This window comes from Bufo gargarizans, chromosome 9, assembly GCF_014858855.1.
Source record: "Bufo gargarizans isolate SCDJY-AF-19 chromosome 9, ASM1485885v1, whole genome shotgun sequence".
Classification (NCBI taxonomy): Eukaryota; Metazoa; Chordata; class Amphibia; order Anura; family Bufonidae; genus Bufo; species Bufo gargarizans.
In genome coordinates, this window is record NC_058088.1 from 179,215,810 (window position 1) to 179,232,691 (window position 16,882).

General features: G+C 45.5%; 1 protein-coding gene across 2 annotated transcripts in view; it reads right to left on the reverse strand.

Moving 5' to 3' along the window:
- WNK3 (WNK lysine deficient protein kinase 3) overlaps nt 1-16,882 on the reverse strand; it is a 101,371-nt gene that overhangs the window by 23,426 nt on the left and 61,063 nt on the right. For both annotated transcript variants that reach the window (XM_044305947.1, XM_044305948.1), the window contains exons 10-17: nt 12,592-12,687; nt 9,354-12,509; nt 9,108-9,157; nt 6,404-6,545; nt 6,200-6,316; nt 3,934-4,077; nt 3,796-3,850; nt 2,211-2,339 (exon numbers count right to left, since the gene is read on the reverse strand). In XM_044305947.1, the coding sequence (XP_044161882.1) occupies nt 2,211-2,339; nt 3,796-3,850; nt 3,934-4,077; nt 6,200-6,316; nt 6,404-6,545; nt 9,108-9,157; nt 9,354-12,509; nt 12,592-12,687 (3,889 nt within the window). The remainder of the gene's footprint in view (nt 1-2,210; nt 2,340-3,795; nt 3,851-3,933; nt 4,078-6,199; nt 6,317-6,403; nt 6,546-9,107; nt 9,158-9,353; nt 12,510-12,591; nt 12,688-16,882) is intronic.

The following is a 16,882-nucleotide window of genomic DNA, read 5'->3' on the forward strand; positions in this document are numbered from 1 at the left end:
CCCATCTCCTGGCCTTACTCAACTCATTTCTACTGGGTTCGCCAATCCCGCCATCTATGCTGTCATCCCACATTGTAGTCATCCACAAGACGGGTAAAGACCCTCAGGACTGCGCTAACTATAGACCAAATGCCCTTCTTAACACAGACCTGAACATTTTCACCTGTATATTCTTGTGGCTCCCCAGCCTGGTCCACAAGGACCAGGTGGAGTTTATCCCCTATCGACAAGGCGGAGATAACACTCGCTGGGTTGTTGACCTGATTGATGTGGCGACGCGTACCTCAACCGCCACAGTTATTTTAAGCCTTGACGCAGAAAAGGCTTTCGACCGATTTGATTGGTCCTTCTTATTCAAAACCCTCCTCCGAACCATCGGTATCACAGGACCCTTTCGGCAAGCCATCCTCAGCCTCTACTCATGCCCCTTCCGCGCTTGTCAAGTTGCCGTTCAGCTCCTCTATTCTGTTCGATATTTTTAAATGGTACAAGTCAGGGCTGCCCGCTCTCACCGCTTATTTTTGCATTGGGTATAGAACCCCGGGCAGCACATTCGACTGAACCCCGACATTCAGGGACTTAAAGTACGGGACAGGGAATTTAAGATCTCCCTTTATGCGGACGATGTCCTCCTTACCCTGATCAATCCCTACATTACACTACCAAACCTACAAAAAGCCTTAACTCACTACATCGATCTTTCGGGATACAAGGTTAATGCTTCTAAGTCAGAAGCCCTACCTATCCTTATACCCCCCGTGATCTAACATTGCTCCAGAGCAATTTCTCTTATCCATGGTCGGACACCACGCTAAAGTACCTAGGGGTTCATATTACTCCTACGTATGCCTCATTGTACTCCAGTAACATCCCTCCCCTCCTCCGGGAACAATTCCAAACAATATGGCTACCCTGGGATACATACCTTGCATCCCCCTAATGGTCTCTCCTCCCACCCTACCATCCCCACTCTCTTACTCCCCCCTTACCTGTTCCTTTAATTTTGTGACTTATCAGTTGTCTTATCCCTAGTCCTGAGTTTTACGTGCTACATCTTTAGATATAATTATGGGACCTGTACTAATACACGCGATGTTCATTGTGCATGTTCCCCTTTTGATGGTCTGCCAAATGACACTGTATGAGCTATGTCGTACCATTTCACGTTTTTCCCTTTTCTTCCTTTCTGCATTATTAAAAATTTGCACGCTATGGGCTAATAAAAATCTACAGTATAAAAAAATAAAATAATGAATAGTAAAAAAATATATAGAAACGTGGCATCATTGTAGTGACCCACATAATAAAATTATGTTATTTTGACCACACAGTGAATGCCGTAAATAAATTCCACAAAATAATGTGAAAATAGCTTTTTTTTTTATCTTTCCCCTAAAAATTAAATAAAAAAGTTATTTACTACACTATATATACACACCTCAAAATGGTTCCTAAAAAAACCCAAAACCTACAACTAATCCCGTAAAATAAAAAGTGTATTTAGAAGAATAAATTAAAAAGTTATGACTGCTGGAACACAAAGGGGGGAAATATTATCGGTCCTTAAAGAGGACCTTTCACTATTTTAAAAACTAAAAACTGTCAGTGGGCAGAGCGGCGCCCAGGAGTCCCCCTGCACTTACTAGTATAGGTATAGGCTCCGGTGTCTGCAGCTCCTTCTTTTGTACTGGGCGGGGTTTTTGTATTAGGGTTGTCCCTTGCTGCAGCGCTAGCCAATCGTAGCGCACAGCTCATAGCCTGGTACTCTCTAATACAAAAACTCTGCCCAGTACAAAAGAAGGAGCTGCAGACACCGGAGCCTATACCGGGCGAACGGAGCGGCGCCCAGACATACTAGTAAGTGCAGAGGGACCCCTGGGCGCCGCTCTGCCTACTGATATAGTTAGTTTTTAAAAAGGTGAAAGGTTCTCTTTAAGGCTAAAAATAATGTGTCCCCCCGAGTTGTGTGCCAACAAAATTTACTGCAGACACATTAAAAATCCTAAATAAAAAAGTGACATTTTTGGGAGGGTTTGAGGAAGTTAAACAAGTGTGTCTTTTTGGCATGCTAATGAAATCCATGGCTACATGTGGTGTAGATCAGGCGCACTGCCGCCTGTATACGTGAAACACAGATTACAGATGTGAACGAAGACTTATTCTAGTGAACTATTAATTATAACTGAACAAAACTGCTTTAGATTGCAGACCTGTAGCTTGCTGAGGAACTCTGGTCACTGCAGTCTGGGTGACAAAAGAGTGGGCTTCACGGTTTCTAATCGTCTGGTTGATGAAAAGCCTCCATCGACCTACGGGTGACGACTGTGGCATCGAGTCCCCTAGAAAAAAAAGTGAACAAGTTTTGAGCTCAACAAATCCAGGCAGAATTACAAATAGAAATAAAAAGACTCCTCACATTCCACCCATTGAATTGATATGTGCTACAAGAAGCCAACCTCTGAACATACAGGCCTAATGCTCAAATCGGTGTATTACACCAACACATTATCTGACCCATATCTGCCCAATCAGACCAATAGTTGGTGTGTATAACAAAAGATCTGTGTGTGTAACTGGCCACCTGTCCAATGATTGGTCAGAAAATCTGTCAGATAATTTTAGGTGTAATACAGGCCTTAGGGCATATGCACACAAATGTATTTTCTTTCTGTGTCCGTTCCGTTTTTTTTTTTTTTTTTTTTTGCAGACCGTATAATGAACCAATCACTTCAACAGGTACGCAAAAAAATAAAAAAAAACGGAAGTTACTCCGTGTGCATACCGTTTCCATATGTCCGTTCTGCAAAAAAAATAGAACATGTCCTATTACTGTCCGCATTACGGACAAGGATAGTACAGTTCTATGACGGGCCAGCTGTTCTGTTCCGCAAAATACATACGGTTGTGTGCATGAGCCCTTAGTCTGGGGCAACTCTGGCTGTGACACACGTTGCATTGCCAAGGATTGTATGCAGCTCTGTGGATATTGAGACTAATGTACGTAAATGGAGTCACGTCGCAACGATTTCAACATGACAGTATTAAGAAATCCAGCCCTGCTGTCATTTTGCATTAAAAGGGTTGTCCAAGTTATATTTATTGATGACCTATCCTTAGGATAGGTCAGCAATATCAGATCGGTTGGGGTCCGACACTCCCGCCAATCAGCTGTTTGAAGAGAAGGCGCGCGCCATCTCCTCTTCACCGTTTACCTTCTCGTCGTTGCATCTGCAGCAGTGAGCAGGTGTAATTACACCTAACTGTCCCATTCATTTCAATAGGAAAGATCGTTCCCATACACTTGCATAGGAGCGATCTGTACCATTTAAACGCAACAGCGAGAAGGTAAACAGTGAAGAGGAGGTGGCGCTAGCACGGCGCTCTCCTCTTCAAGCAGCTGATCGGCGGAGGATAGGTCATCAATAAATATAACTTGGACAACCCCTTTAACTTACAGGCAGTTCACTGAACCTAGTTGTGATTACCTGCAATGTAGGCAGGGCTACATTGTGATCTTTGGCTGAGCTACCAGCATGACGGATGGTGGTCAAAGTCACTCTGTAGCCGAGTACTTTTATTTAAATGGGTATTCTGGTTGCAGAACGTTGTCCCCTGTCCACACCATTACTTTACAGTACATCAGGAAAAAAAAATGACGTCTCAATGGATATGATGCTTATGCAGACACAGTATTAAAAAGGGTCTTGAGTTAAAATGTTTTTGCTTCCAATGTTCTGCAAAGTAAATGTAGTCTGACTGTTAAAGTTCTGCTACCTCTCCTTGTAAAAAGCTTACCTCCAGTTGGGGCAGATGGCGGAGCTGCCACTTGCACATGCTCAGAAGATCCCGTCTATAAGAGGAATTTACAAATTTAATATGACAGATCAATTCCAAGACGTGGCCGGTTTACCGAACAGCATTACATGAACTTACTTGGCTGGTTGACTCTGATGGGGCAAGTTCAGCCCGCCCTTCCGCTGGAACACTGCGCAGTATCTCCTGGGCTTGGGTTACAATCAGCTTCAGCTCCTCCACAAATTTTTCTTTCTCAGCTTCCAGTACAAAGTCGTCTTCAACCTAGGAATTCAAAAAACTTTTATTTAACGGTCAGTGATTTTCTGTCACATGTCTGATGCTTACAAGCTACACTGCTGCCATGGAGCATCATTGCTTCTGCTTCAAATAGATTCTGTTGGCAAGTGTCAGCATGCTTTCACTGATAAAGGTGCAAATGACTGTTGCACACTGTGGACTTGCGGTGCTGGAGTCCTGAGTTCAATGACGTAGCTTGCACTGATCCCGAGTAACAGTCTGTGGTACAGCAGTGTCGTGGGTTAATACCTCACACATCATATTAATGACCAGAAGCTGAACAATACTGTGCTTCACAGAAGGTAAAAATCATCAGAAAAAGCTTAGGCTACTTTCACACTCGCGTTTTGTGCGGATCCGTCATGGACGGATCCGTTCAGATAATACAAGCTTCTGCATCCATTCAGAATGGATCCATTTGTATTATCTGCAAAATAGCCAAGACAGATCAGTCTTGAACACCATTGAAAGTTAATGGAGGACTAGATCAGTTTTCTATTGTGCCAGATTGTGTCAGTGAAAACGTTCTGAGCTCTCACAGGCGGTCCAAAACGGATCAGTTTGCATTCTAGTGCATTTTGAATGGAAAAGGATCCGCTCAGAATGCATCAGTTCAGTTTCCATTTTGCTTTGGAGACTGACACCAAAACGCTGCTGATCCGTTCTGACACACAATGTAAGTCAATGGGGACAGATCCGTTTGGCTCAGTTTCATCAGACTGACACCAAAAACACTGCAAGCAGCGTTTTGGTGTCCATCTCCAAAGCGAAATGGAGACTGAACTGATGCATTCTAAGCGGATCCTTTTCCATTCAGAATGCAAACTGATTCGTTTTGGACCGCTGTGTGAGAGCCCTGAACGGATCTCACAAACAGAAAGCCAAAACGAGATCTGAAAGTAGACTTGGTGAAGACACTGAATCTGGCTTAAATATTGGTGTATTTCAGCTCTGAAGTCTGCAGAATTGAGAATGAAGCTATGATATAGCTATGGGCTATGATGCAGACGATAATGCAGGATTTGTACACCACTAGTTCGGCCGACCGCTCTCTCTCTCCTGATCGTCCCATACGTATGTACATGTAGTGAGAGGGGAGAAAGCAGCTCCCAGACATCTCTGACAGCAGCTTATTTCTTGAAAACAATAGGACCGGGTATTTGTAATCCAATATGCCTAATTCTTCTCTCCCTCCACATCAGTGATCAGAGGAGAGGCTGGAGGCCCCATACACATTAGATAGTTGGTTGAAACCACCAGGGTTATACTCGCATGCAGATCTGTAGCAGAAAATCTGAATGAAAATCCCGTCTTTCTTCTGGTTTTATTAAAGTCTCTCAGACCGGTTACGTCATCACAAGGCTTGTGCACTGAGTATGCTGGATGCCTCTGTAAGAGGACTGCAGTGATGTTCTCAGCCTGTGGAACTTCAATCAAGCCAGGAGCGGTATCTGCCATCATGACTCTTCCCCATCCCCATGACTCTTTACAAGTTAGGCTACCTTCACACTGCCGTTTGGTGCGGATCCGTCATGGATCTGCACAGATAGATCCTTTCAGATAATACAACCGTCTGCATCCATTCAGAACGGATCTGTTTGCATTATCTTTAACACAGCCAAGACGGATCCGTCTTGAACACCACTGAAACTCAATATAGGACGGATCCGTTTGGCTCAGTTTCATCAGACGGACACCGAAATGCTGCAAGCAGCGTTTTGGTGTCCGACTCCAAAGCGGAAAGGAGACGGAACGGAGGCAAACTGATGCATTCTGAGAGGATCCTTTTCCATTCAGAATGCATTAGGGCAAAACTGATCCGTTTTGGACCGCCTGTGAGAGCCCTGAACAGATCTGAGAAACGGAAAGCCGAAACGCCAGTATAAAAGTAGCATCATTTAACTAAAACTTCTCTCTCTCTGTTATTTCAAAATCTCCCAAATTATAATTATACTACCTATATACCATTAATGCATGAGATAGGAATACTCCTTTGAGAAATGCATTACCTACAAAAAAAAGTTTGAGAGGTTTACATATTAATAACATAAATGACTCCAGAAGAAGAATAGATTTAGGCCATTTTACACGTTCCAGTGAAACTAACCATATAAAGGGCAATGTCCTCTGGGGCATCGCCGTCTGCATCAAATTTAAAGGTGACCATCTTGTTGTTGTGAGTCTCCAGTTGGCACTCCACCATGTTATCGCCAAAATTTGAGACCTGCAGCCATGGGGAGGAAGAACAACAGATGAGAGATTCTCACTTGCATTATATAGCAGATTACAAACTCCAAACAGACATACGTACCCCTAGGAAGGACAGATTGAAGTGAGTCATTTTATCCGGCCTGGGGCAAGAAGCCCGCCGTTGCTTCATCTTTTCATGCTTGCCATTTCCAATGGGTCCATCAGCAATGGCAGTGCTGTCCCTGGGATAGTCAGCCTGGGCGCTGCAATGCAGTATGTTTATTACCAAGGGCAGACAACACATATACCGTATGCACCACTGAATAAAACCTTTCATTTTTTTTGCGCTACTAATATGCACAAAGCGTTAAAGAGGCTTTTTACAGAAGTCTGAAATAGAGAAATCTCTTGTGTGTCGGGATCTGACAGGCAAATATGTGACCGCTATAGCATGGTCGCTTGTGCAAGCAGCTTTATATCAGCTCAATATATTTTCTTTATAGCGGATTTAAAGCCCTGGCCTGTAAAAATTTACAGCACATGGATCTTCGTTGGTCGATATAAAAATAAAAGGTGGAGGATCTGAGTCCTAACGTCCTTGTCCCTTGAATAACCCGAGACAAACTGGGGACTTGCTGAATGGTAAAGCTGTAGTTGTAAGGCTATGTTCACGTCGTGTCTCTGTTAATAAAGGAGGCCACAAGCCATGTGAGGATCCATTGTACAACAGATCCCAAGTGCCCATCATCAATGTATCAAGCTCCATTTACATGAAGCAATCATCGGTACTGTACGTGACTGATCAAGCGTTCGGGCCCACACAGTTTTATTATTGTAGGCACCACGTGTGGTATCACAGCCTAATAACAGGTCAGTTACCAAACGTATCACATAAGAAAATGCTTTAAGGGTTTGTCCCATTCCACGGCGACATGGGACCAAGTGCCGGCCAGGCTTAGGGAAACAACTGGGCGAGCCAGTGCTCCACTGTTTTGTGTAGCTACCATTGTAGTGAATGGAAGCTGTGCAAATGACGTAGCAGAACTAGCTACCCTGCTTCCATAATTTCTGGAGTAATAGAAGCAGCACAGCTGGTTCTGCTACACTGCTTGCATAGTTCCCATTCAATACAATGGGAACTACAGAAAAAGTGCGGTGGCGGCCCATTCAGCTGCTACCTATGACAGGCCTGGGAACCTCCACAAAGACCCAGGCTTTCATTGCAACCAATTGAAGCCCCGTGATCAAGTTGCGGGGGCGCCAAAGAGAGCCCCTTCCCTCTGTCTAACCTTGCACATGCTGTGATCGCCATTGACAGTGGCACATAAGTAATTAAACTACTGGGATCTGCATCATCGCTGATACCACTAACTGTCAGCAGGTATTGGATGCGGACAAAAAACACTGTTGTGTGCATGAGCCCTTAAGGGTACTTTCACACTTGCAGCAGAGGATTCCGGCAGGCAGTCCCGTCGCCGGAACTGCCTGCAGAAACGGCAATCTGGACGCAAACTGATGGCATTTGAGAGACAGATCTGTCTGACAAATGCATTGAAAAACCAGATCCGTCTCTCCGGTGTCATCTGGAAAAAAGGATCCGGTATGCGCGAACCGGAAGAACGGATCCGTCAATGCGGCAATTTTAATTCGGCACTAATACATTTCAATGGAAATTAATGCCGGATCCGGAATTCCGGCAAGTGTTCAGGATTTTTGGCCGGAAAGAAAACTGCATCATGCTGTGGTGTTTTCTCCGGCCAAAAAACATAAGAGGGACTGAACTGATGCATCCTGATGAATACTGAACAGAATGCTCTCTATTCAGAATGCATTAGAATAAAACTGATCAGTTTTTTTTCCGGTATTGAGCCACTGTGACGGAACTCAATACCGGAAAATAAAAACGCTAGTGAGAAAGTACCCTAATATGACAGAAGCACAATGTTTAATAACTTACCTTTGAACAGCATCTTTTGCGGCCCAACAAAAGTGAATAGGTCTGCATCCGACCCACAAAAAATGGGGATTGAATGTGGACAACAAACCACGGTCGTGTGCCTGAGCCCTTAAAAGGGTTGTCCGAGTTATGAAAAAAAATATAGCACGGTAAATCTGATGGGCAGCAATATATAACTAAGCAAGTTTTAAATAAAAAAAAAATCCTATTTCCTCATTTCCCTGGTTCTCTTCTGGCTCTTTGTTTACCTGCAGTAACAACAATCTCTGCCCCTCCCCCTGCTCTGCAAAGGGAGTGAATAAGTCTGCCCTGAGTAATATGTCTGACTGCTGGGAGACACAGCAGCATGTTGTATGTGTAGGACTATAAGTCCCAGCTGTACAATGACACTGCTGATACACACAGGATCTTCCCCCTACCTGTTCTTGTGCAATGCTCTGCAGAACTCTTGTCAGCTTCTGTGCCCAGCATTTGTCTCCTCACTGCCTGCAGCTACTCAGTAAAGACTTCAGCCCTGAGTCTGTGCAGCTGAAGGGGTTATAAATCTTTTCTTAAGTATCCAGTGGGAGGGAGACACAGGGCAGAGAGCAGCAGCAGAGCAGGGAGGTGTGGCCAGAACAGTGACGTCTGGTGTTACAGACACATATCTGCTCTGTCAGGCTTGTGCACGAAACATCATCTGAGCAGGGAGAGAAGCTGACATCACAGGTCATGTGACCCTCAGTGAAATATGAGAAAGGAGCAACTACAGATGCAGTAAGTGCATGGTAAAGCCTTTACATTTAATTTGTTAGAAACCTAAAAAGGAACAAAAAATAACTCGGAAAACCCCTTTAATATGACGGAAGCACAACATTTAATAACTTACTGTTGAACAGGGTCGACGTTCTGAACACCAGAGAGTTCTGCCGGATGTGCCTGGGAAACATGAGAGTGATAATTAGAAGATAACACCGGTATAACAAATATGGTACAGCGCTGTAGTGAAGTCAGGAAAAGGCAAGAGATGTGACCTACCATACTAAACTTTCATGGAGACAGATTACCTTTGAAGGGCTATTTTTTTTTTGGGGGGGGGGGGGGGACACAGACCCATTGTGCTGTATAGTCATACCTGCTGGTACTTGACATCTGGCTGATGGGTTTGAGCAGGAAGCTGGTACGCATCCTGAGGAATAACAGTCTCGGTACTGGCTGATATCAGGGACGACTGCTGCAACACAGGATTCAGGTAGCCAGGCTGTTGTGATGCTTCATGGTTGTCAGGTTGGAGATGTGGCGTTGGCTGCTCTAAAGCAGAATGAACTTGATTTGAAGAAACCTGGTGCAAAGCGTCCTTGTTGTGAAATGCAGGAAGCATTCCGGCCATTAACTGCACATTGTCCATCATCTGTGGCTCGTATGCTTGCCCGGGGGGATGCTGTGACTGCAGATAAGTTTCTTGGGTGGGAAGAGAAGCTTGTGCTTGAACACTTTGATTACTTTGATGGCCATTCTGCTGCGATTGGCAGCTTAAATCCTGTTCGGAAGGAAGGACTCCAGCTTGTGAATAGCAAAATGGAACAGCTTGCTGTTCGACATTCGACTGAACCAATAAGCCTGGTTTATCTGGAGACTGTACAGACTGCTGTAAATAAATGGCATTTTCCTCCTGGCCTTCAGGTCTGTGATCTTGCGGAGGGGTCCCAGTTTTCTGCAGCTGAAGGTGTGATGGTATTACATGCGCAGCATAACCCTGCGTTTCTGCAGCTGTTAATGTATGCATGGCGTGCGCCAGGATTTCTGAAGAAGGTATTGAATTCTGAGCATAGGCCTGCATATCCGAAGGCGGCAAGTGCCCATGCACAGAAGATGGGGTGGCATGGCCGTACAGCACTGTATTTTCTGAAACGGGAGGGGCATGCTGCATTGCTGCATATACGGGTTGAGAACTATATATGACTGGATGAGACTGAGCACCAGTCTGCTGGGCATACAGTTTTTGATCGGCAGGAGTAGAAGTCTGCTGTATATACGCCTGGTCCATTGTTAGGACTGCCGGTGAGACGGGTCTATGTGTATGTTGCTCAGCCCCATGTTGTGTAAAGGCCAGCTGGTCCACAGCAGTGACTAGGTGTTTATTAAGCAGAGGTTGAGGTGCAGGGTGAGGATATCCTTGCTTATCAACTGAAGGAGTTAGATTCTGGGTATAAACCTCTAGAGGGGAAGGGCCAACAGATGACTGGACATAAGCTGGACTGTCAGAAGATGGCACAGCTTGCTGGCTATATGGATGTTCACTAGGAGGGACGTGCTCATGGTTATACATGAGCTGATCTGCATATATGTCGGCTTTCTGGGCATATACTGGCTGGTCCGAAGGCGCCACTGCATGCTGTGCATATGCAGGCTGCTCAGACTGTGGCATCACATGAACTGGCTGTTCAGATGGTTGTACCACATGCTGGGCATAAGCAGGCTGCTCAGTTGGAGGTCCTGCATGCTGTGTACATAGAGGTTGCTCTATTGGGGGCGCTATATGTTGTGCACACACAGGCTGCTCCAATGGTGGCATCACATGCTGGGTACACACCGGCTGAACATATACAGGCTGGTCAGCCGTAGGCATTAAATGCTGACTATACATGGGCTGTTCAGTTGGTGGTGCGGCATGCTGAACATACACAGGCTGTTTCTCAGCTTGTGGTATAGCATGCTGGGCGTAGACAGGCTGCTGCTCTACGGATGGGGGTACAGCTGGCTGGGTATATACCGTTTGCAACTCTGGTTGGAGCCCAGATTGTTTGCCATATTGCAGTTGCAGTTCAGGCAGGGTCACGCTTTGCTGGGAACACACTGGCGGCTGTTCAACATTTAGCGGCAAGCTTTGCTGGGCATATACTGTTTGGGCATACAACGGTTTCTCAGCTGGAGCATTGACTTGCTGAGAATACGCAGCATGCTCTGGTGGAGGTACAGTTTGCTGCGCATACACAGGCTGCTCAGCTGGATGAACAACTTGCTGGACATACCCAAGATTTTGGGCTTGCGGTACGGATTGCTGGGCATACATATTCTGTTCAGAGGATGATTGAGAATACACTGGCTGCTCAGCGGATGACGTTTGCTGGATATATACTGGATTCTCAGTCGATGTTGCCTGTAGTACATACATAAGCTGCTCTGCGGATGTAGCCTTTTCAGGCAGCAAAGACTGTGGTGGATAAACAGCCTGCTGGGCATGAGCGAACTGGTCGGGCATAGGTATATTTTGCTGTAAGTAATGTATCTGGTCTGCAGATTGCATAATTTGCGGGTTGTAAATCAGCTGCTCGGGCAAGACTCCGGTTTGATGCACAAAAGGAGCCTGCTCGGATGGTGCAGCTGGTTTCTGAGCAATAAGAGCCTGTTCTGTGGCCACAACAGGTGGCTGACCATACATTTCCATAGGAGGAATCTGGATGTAAAGAGGCTGCTCTGCAGGATGGGTGGGAAACTGCTCTGAAGGTGCTCCTACAAGTGGAGGAAACACTGGCTGTTCAACCACAGAAGGTTTGGCCATGTGCAGTGTCTGAACGCAGGACGGCTGCTGCACAGGTATTTGTGACAGTGGGTGCTGGTTATTTGGAAGCTGCTCGTGTATAGATGAAGTCAAAATCAGCTGTGTGTGTCCAGTAGCATCAGGGAAAGTGGATATTGGAGCTGGGAATGGCAAATGTTCTACCTCATGTGGATGTTCAGTTTGCACTTGCTGCACAACAGTTTCCTGTCCGACAGCAGTGGAGTGTATTATTTTCGGAGTTGGTTCCACAATGGGCTGTTGCATCAATGGACTTTGGTACGACATCTGAGAGTTGGAGCTCTGCAGCTGCTCTAGGTGTGGCTGCATGTTAAAGTTCTGTCCTTGCTGTAAACTTGAGGAGTACGCCAAATGGTCTTGAGAAGGCATCGGCTGCTGCACCGCAGCCACTTGATGTTGCTGAACGTTACCCTGGACCCCCGTTACATGTTGGGTCTGATGCATCACATTCTGTAGACCATACTGATTTAGCACAGTAGGATGGCATACAGGGAGGAGTGTCGGAACTTGTATATCTGTCGGAACTTGCACACCTGTTGAGCCGCAAACATCGAGTGGAAGGCCAGCCCTTGTCTGCTGAGTTGCCATTTGTGAAGACATTATTTGAGGCGATAATGCAGACATTGCGGGTTGCAATACCGAAGTGTCTAGTGTGTTGGAATGAGGAAGAGTTTTCCCTTCTGCTGCAAATGCCATTTGTGTGTCCACAGACTAAAAAATAAAATATGGGAAACATGATTTAATTTTATTAACAAAACCGTAATGCTACAGCTACTGATGCAAATATTATTACCTGTGCATTCAGCTGTCCGTCCACCACTGGTAACTGTTGGTATGGGGAGCACGGCTGAGGCATGCACTGCACAGGCAACATCTGTGCCATGGGCATCTGAAGAAAAAATAAAAGCTGCATTAAAACAGATGCAATAATTGCAGACTAAGCATTTTTCACTGGGTACAAATGTTGCAGATCGTCATACAAGCAAGCTCATGATTAGAGCAGCACTAAAAATCATTTCATGGCAGAACACAGTGTAAAGGCAGGGCATGCTGCAGAAAAAATAAAAACTGCACTGACACCAACAATCTTATTAATTATGTTTCATGTCCATACTCGTGATGACTGCCACATGTAAATGGCACTTAACTTACAGGTCAATATATAAAACTATGCACTAAGTGTATAATGTGAAAGGAGAAAGATAAAAGTCCACAGGAAACACTGATAAATCTACAGTTTTGTTTTTGCTCAGAAGCGTCCTGTGGGTGACATCAGATCTGTAAGCCTCGCACAGACTCACTCGCATCAAAGAGCTACTGCAGGGGAATAATTGTACCTCATTCAAATAAATGGCTGTCCATGTAATATATTAGTAGGGTAGGTGCACCAGGGCTAATAGAGTGTGCCCCCATGTGAGGGGGACATCCTCTATACAGCGCTCCAGACAAAAAAAAAAATATCAAGGAGCCATTGGATCCTAACCTGAAAAATTTAGCCGCCAAATTTAAAATGCATATAATTATGGTATAATAATAAATAAATAAATAAAAAAGTCGTGTCTTAGGCTACTTTCACACTAGCATTTTTCTTTTCCGGCATAGAGTTCCGTCCTCGGGGCTCTATACCGGAAAATAACTGATCAGTTTTATCCCCATACATTCTGAATTGAGAGCAATCTTTTTGACTGTCCGCCTCCGGACCAGTCTACAAATGCTGTCCGTTTGCCGGCGACAGAACTGCTTGCCGGATCACTCTGCCGCAAGTGTGAAATTAGTCTTACCTTGTGTACTTGTCTCTCCATTTGATTCGTTCTTCTAACCCCATCAATCTTGAGGCTATTGAGGGGTTGTGCACTAATTTCTATGAACTCTCAGACTAGACAGATTCGCGTTGCTGATCATGCTTCCTTCATCCCCCGATGCTGGGCCTTGGCTCATTCGCTTCCAGGCCTCTGCTGCTTGTCTTGGGTTTATCCATGAAAACTTTTATCTTGATGCAGCTGAAGCCAATCACTGGCCACAGTGGCGATCTGCTCCCCTTGCATCACATGACCATTTAACATAATGCAAGGGAAGCAGTGGTCAGTTATTGGCTGTAACGGCGTCAGACTGGAAGTTTTCATATAGGGACTCGAGACAAGCAACGGGGGCTGAGGAGCAAACGAGCCGGGACCCAGCACTGGGGATTAGGTAAGTATGATCACCAACAAAGGTCCTGCCAGTCTCAGAAATTAGTGTATACAAAAGCCTTAAGGAGTTAATTTTTTTAAGGGGGTTTCAAACCAATATTCTTCTGAATGAGACACAGACTGGGTTAAAATAAACTATCCCAACTGCACTCCTTAAAAGGCCAATCACTTAAGAGAGGCGCAACCAGTGACCACATCAGCGAGCATCAGCGCTCTCCATACACCCCCCCCCCCTCTACACAGAGCGCTCTCCATACATCCCCCCCCCCCTCTACACAGAGCGCTCTCCATACATCCCCCCCCCCTCTACACAGAGCGCTCTCCATACATCCCCCCCCTCTACACAGAGCGCTCTCCATACATCCCCCCCTCTACACAGAGCGCTCTCCATACATCCCCCCCTCTACACAGAGCGCTCTCTATACATCCCCCCCCTCTACACAGAGCGCTCTCCATACATCCCCCCTCTACACAGAGCGCTCTATAAATCCTCCCCTCTTTATATATCTCCCTCTATACAGACCGCTCTATATACCCCCTCTCTCTACACAGACAGATCTCCGAGCACCACCCCTCACAATCTGCTTCCTTTTCATCCCTTGTCCTATTTACCCTGATAGAGCTCTATTAGGGTAAATAGGATCTCACACTCTCCCTGCTGCCCTGTGCATAGTACACACAGCAGCAGGGAGGTTACCATGGCAGCCAGGGCTTCAGTAGCGTCCTAGTTGCCACGGTAACCGATCAGAGGCTCCGATCACAACTGCCACTGCACCACCAATGGGTGGTGGCACAGTGCGCCCCCCATGAATATAATTAACACATTAATTTAAGTGCCGGCAGCGGTATCACATACCCGGCACCACCTCTCTCTGATATGGCGCTGCGATCCCCAGCAATAAACCCTCAGGTTCGGCATCTGTAGCGTAGGTGATCAGAGGCGGGGCAAGGAATTATTGGCTCCCCTGCCCCACCGCAATATTCAGCTACAGTGCGGCAGCCCTGTCTTGTCGCCATCTGCAAATTTTAAGGCGCATTGGTGACCATTTTGGTCGCCATCTGGAGCGCTGCTATATAATATTCATATGTCCTAATAGTGTATATGTAAAGGGAGATAACCCTTTTAAAGTAGTCCTCCCACAAAAATCTTCTGATCCGTAGCTGTGTCATGTGACCAACACTGATCTCCAAATAAAACAGAAAGCCAGTTTCTCTATGTATTCCTATGGTAGCCTCAATGTCAGTCTCCTAGGAATGAATAGAGAAGTAACTGACTTCCTGTGTGAGTTGGAGATCAGTGTGTTGGTCACATTACACAGATGAGGATCAGAAGGGAGGTTATAACTCACAAATGCAGTCACCGGTAAGAAAATTACCTTCACTACAATTTACATCATGCAAAGAATTTTGTGGGAGTGCTTTTTCCGAAGACCCGGAGGTGTGGCCTCTAGCATACCCGATCCTGGCTGTCACTGAATTTGCTAGATTGTGCAGAGCACTAACCAACAGATAACTAGATGGTTCTTTAAAAGGTGTTATACAACCCCTATAATGCCCCCCCCCCCCCCCCCCCAATGCCTGGGCATCTCATATAGACTATACTTACCCCCGGGAAGATGCAGCAGCAACCATGCGGGGATCAGGCGCGATGCAGGTAAGTATAACCTATATGAGGGGCTTGGGTGGGGTCATTATAGGGGGTGGATAACTCCTTTAAGAAACAAATGTACCAAAAGCGGGTGGACAAAAATATTTTTTAATAATGTAGTCAGAACTAGACTATATGAAGAAACATCCTTTAAAGGGGTTGTCTCACTTCAGCAAATGGCATTTATCATGTAGAGGAAGTAAATACAAGCCACTTCCTAATGTATTGTGATTGTCCAATATTGCTTCCTTTGCTGGTTACATTCATTTTTCCCCCACATTATACACTGCTCGTTTCCATGGTTACGACCACCCTGCAATCCAGCAGCTGTGGACGTGCTTGCACACTACAGGAAACAGCACCAGCCTATGTGCGCTCCCACAGTCCCGGCCACCAGAGAGACTGGCACTTTTTCCTATAGTGTGCAAGCACGACCACCACTGCTGGACTTCAGGGTGGTTGTAACCATGAAAACGAGCAGTGTATAATGTGATGGAAAAATGAATCCAGCCAGCAAAGGAAGCAATATGGATAATAACAATACATTAGTAAGGCTACTTTCACACTAGCGTTGTTTAAATCCGGCGTTCAATTCCGACACCGGAACTGCCCGCCGGATGCGCAAAAACGTGTGAAAACGGATTACATTTGAATCCTGATCACAATGTAAAAATGCATTTGAAAAAACGGATCCGCCATTTATGGACTAACTTTTTTTTCACATTTTTCAGGTTTAACATGCAAAAGCCGGATCCAGTTTGACTGAACACACAGCGCCGGATCCGGCGTTAATGCAAGTCAATGGGAAAAAGGCCTGATCCGGCGTTCAGTCAAAGTGTTCAGGATTTTTGGCCGGAGGTAAAAATACTGCATGCTACTGCATGATCAGTCAAAAAGACTGAAATGAAGACATCCTGATGCATCCTGAACGGATTACTCTCCATTTAGAATGCATTAGGATAAAACTGAACAGTTTTTTTCCGGATTTGAGCCCCTAGGACGGAACTCAGCGCCGGAAAAGAAAACCGCTAGTGTGAAAGTACCCCAATTGGCTTTTATTAAGTTTCTCTACATAGTAAATACTATTTGCTGAGCTGAGACAACCCCTTTAAGTCTGTAAAGGTATCCTAACAGTCTGCCTACAGACTCTAATTTAGGTAACTGCAGATGTGAAGAGTTATTTAGAGGAGGCCTCTATGACACACATCCAAAGCTGTCGAGTGTTAGATTACAGGAGCAGCACCGCT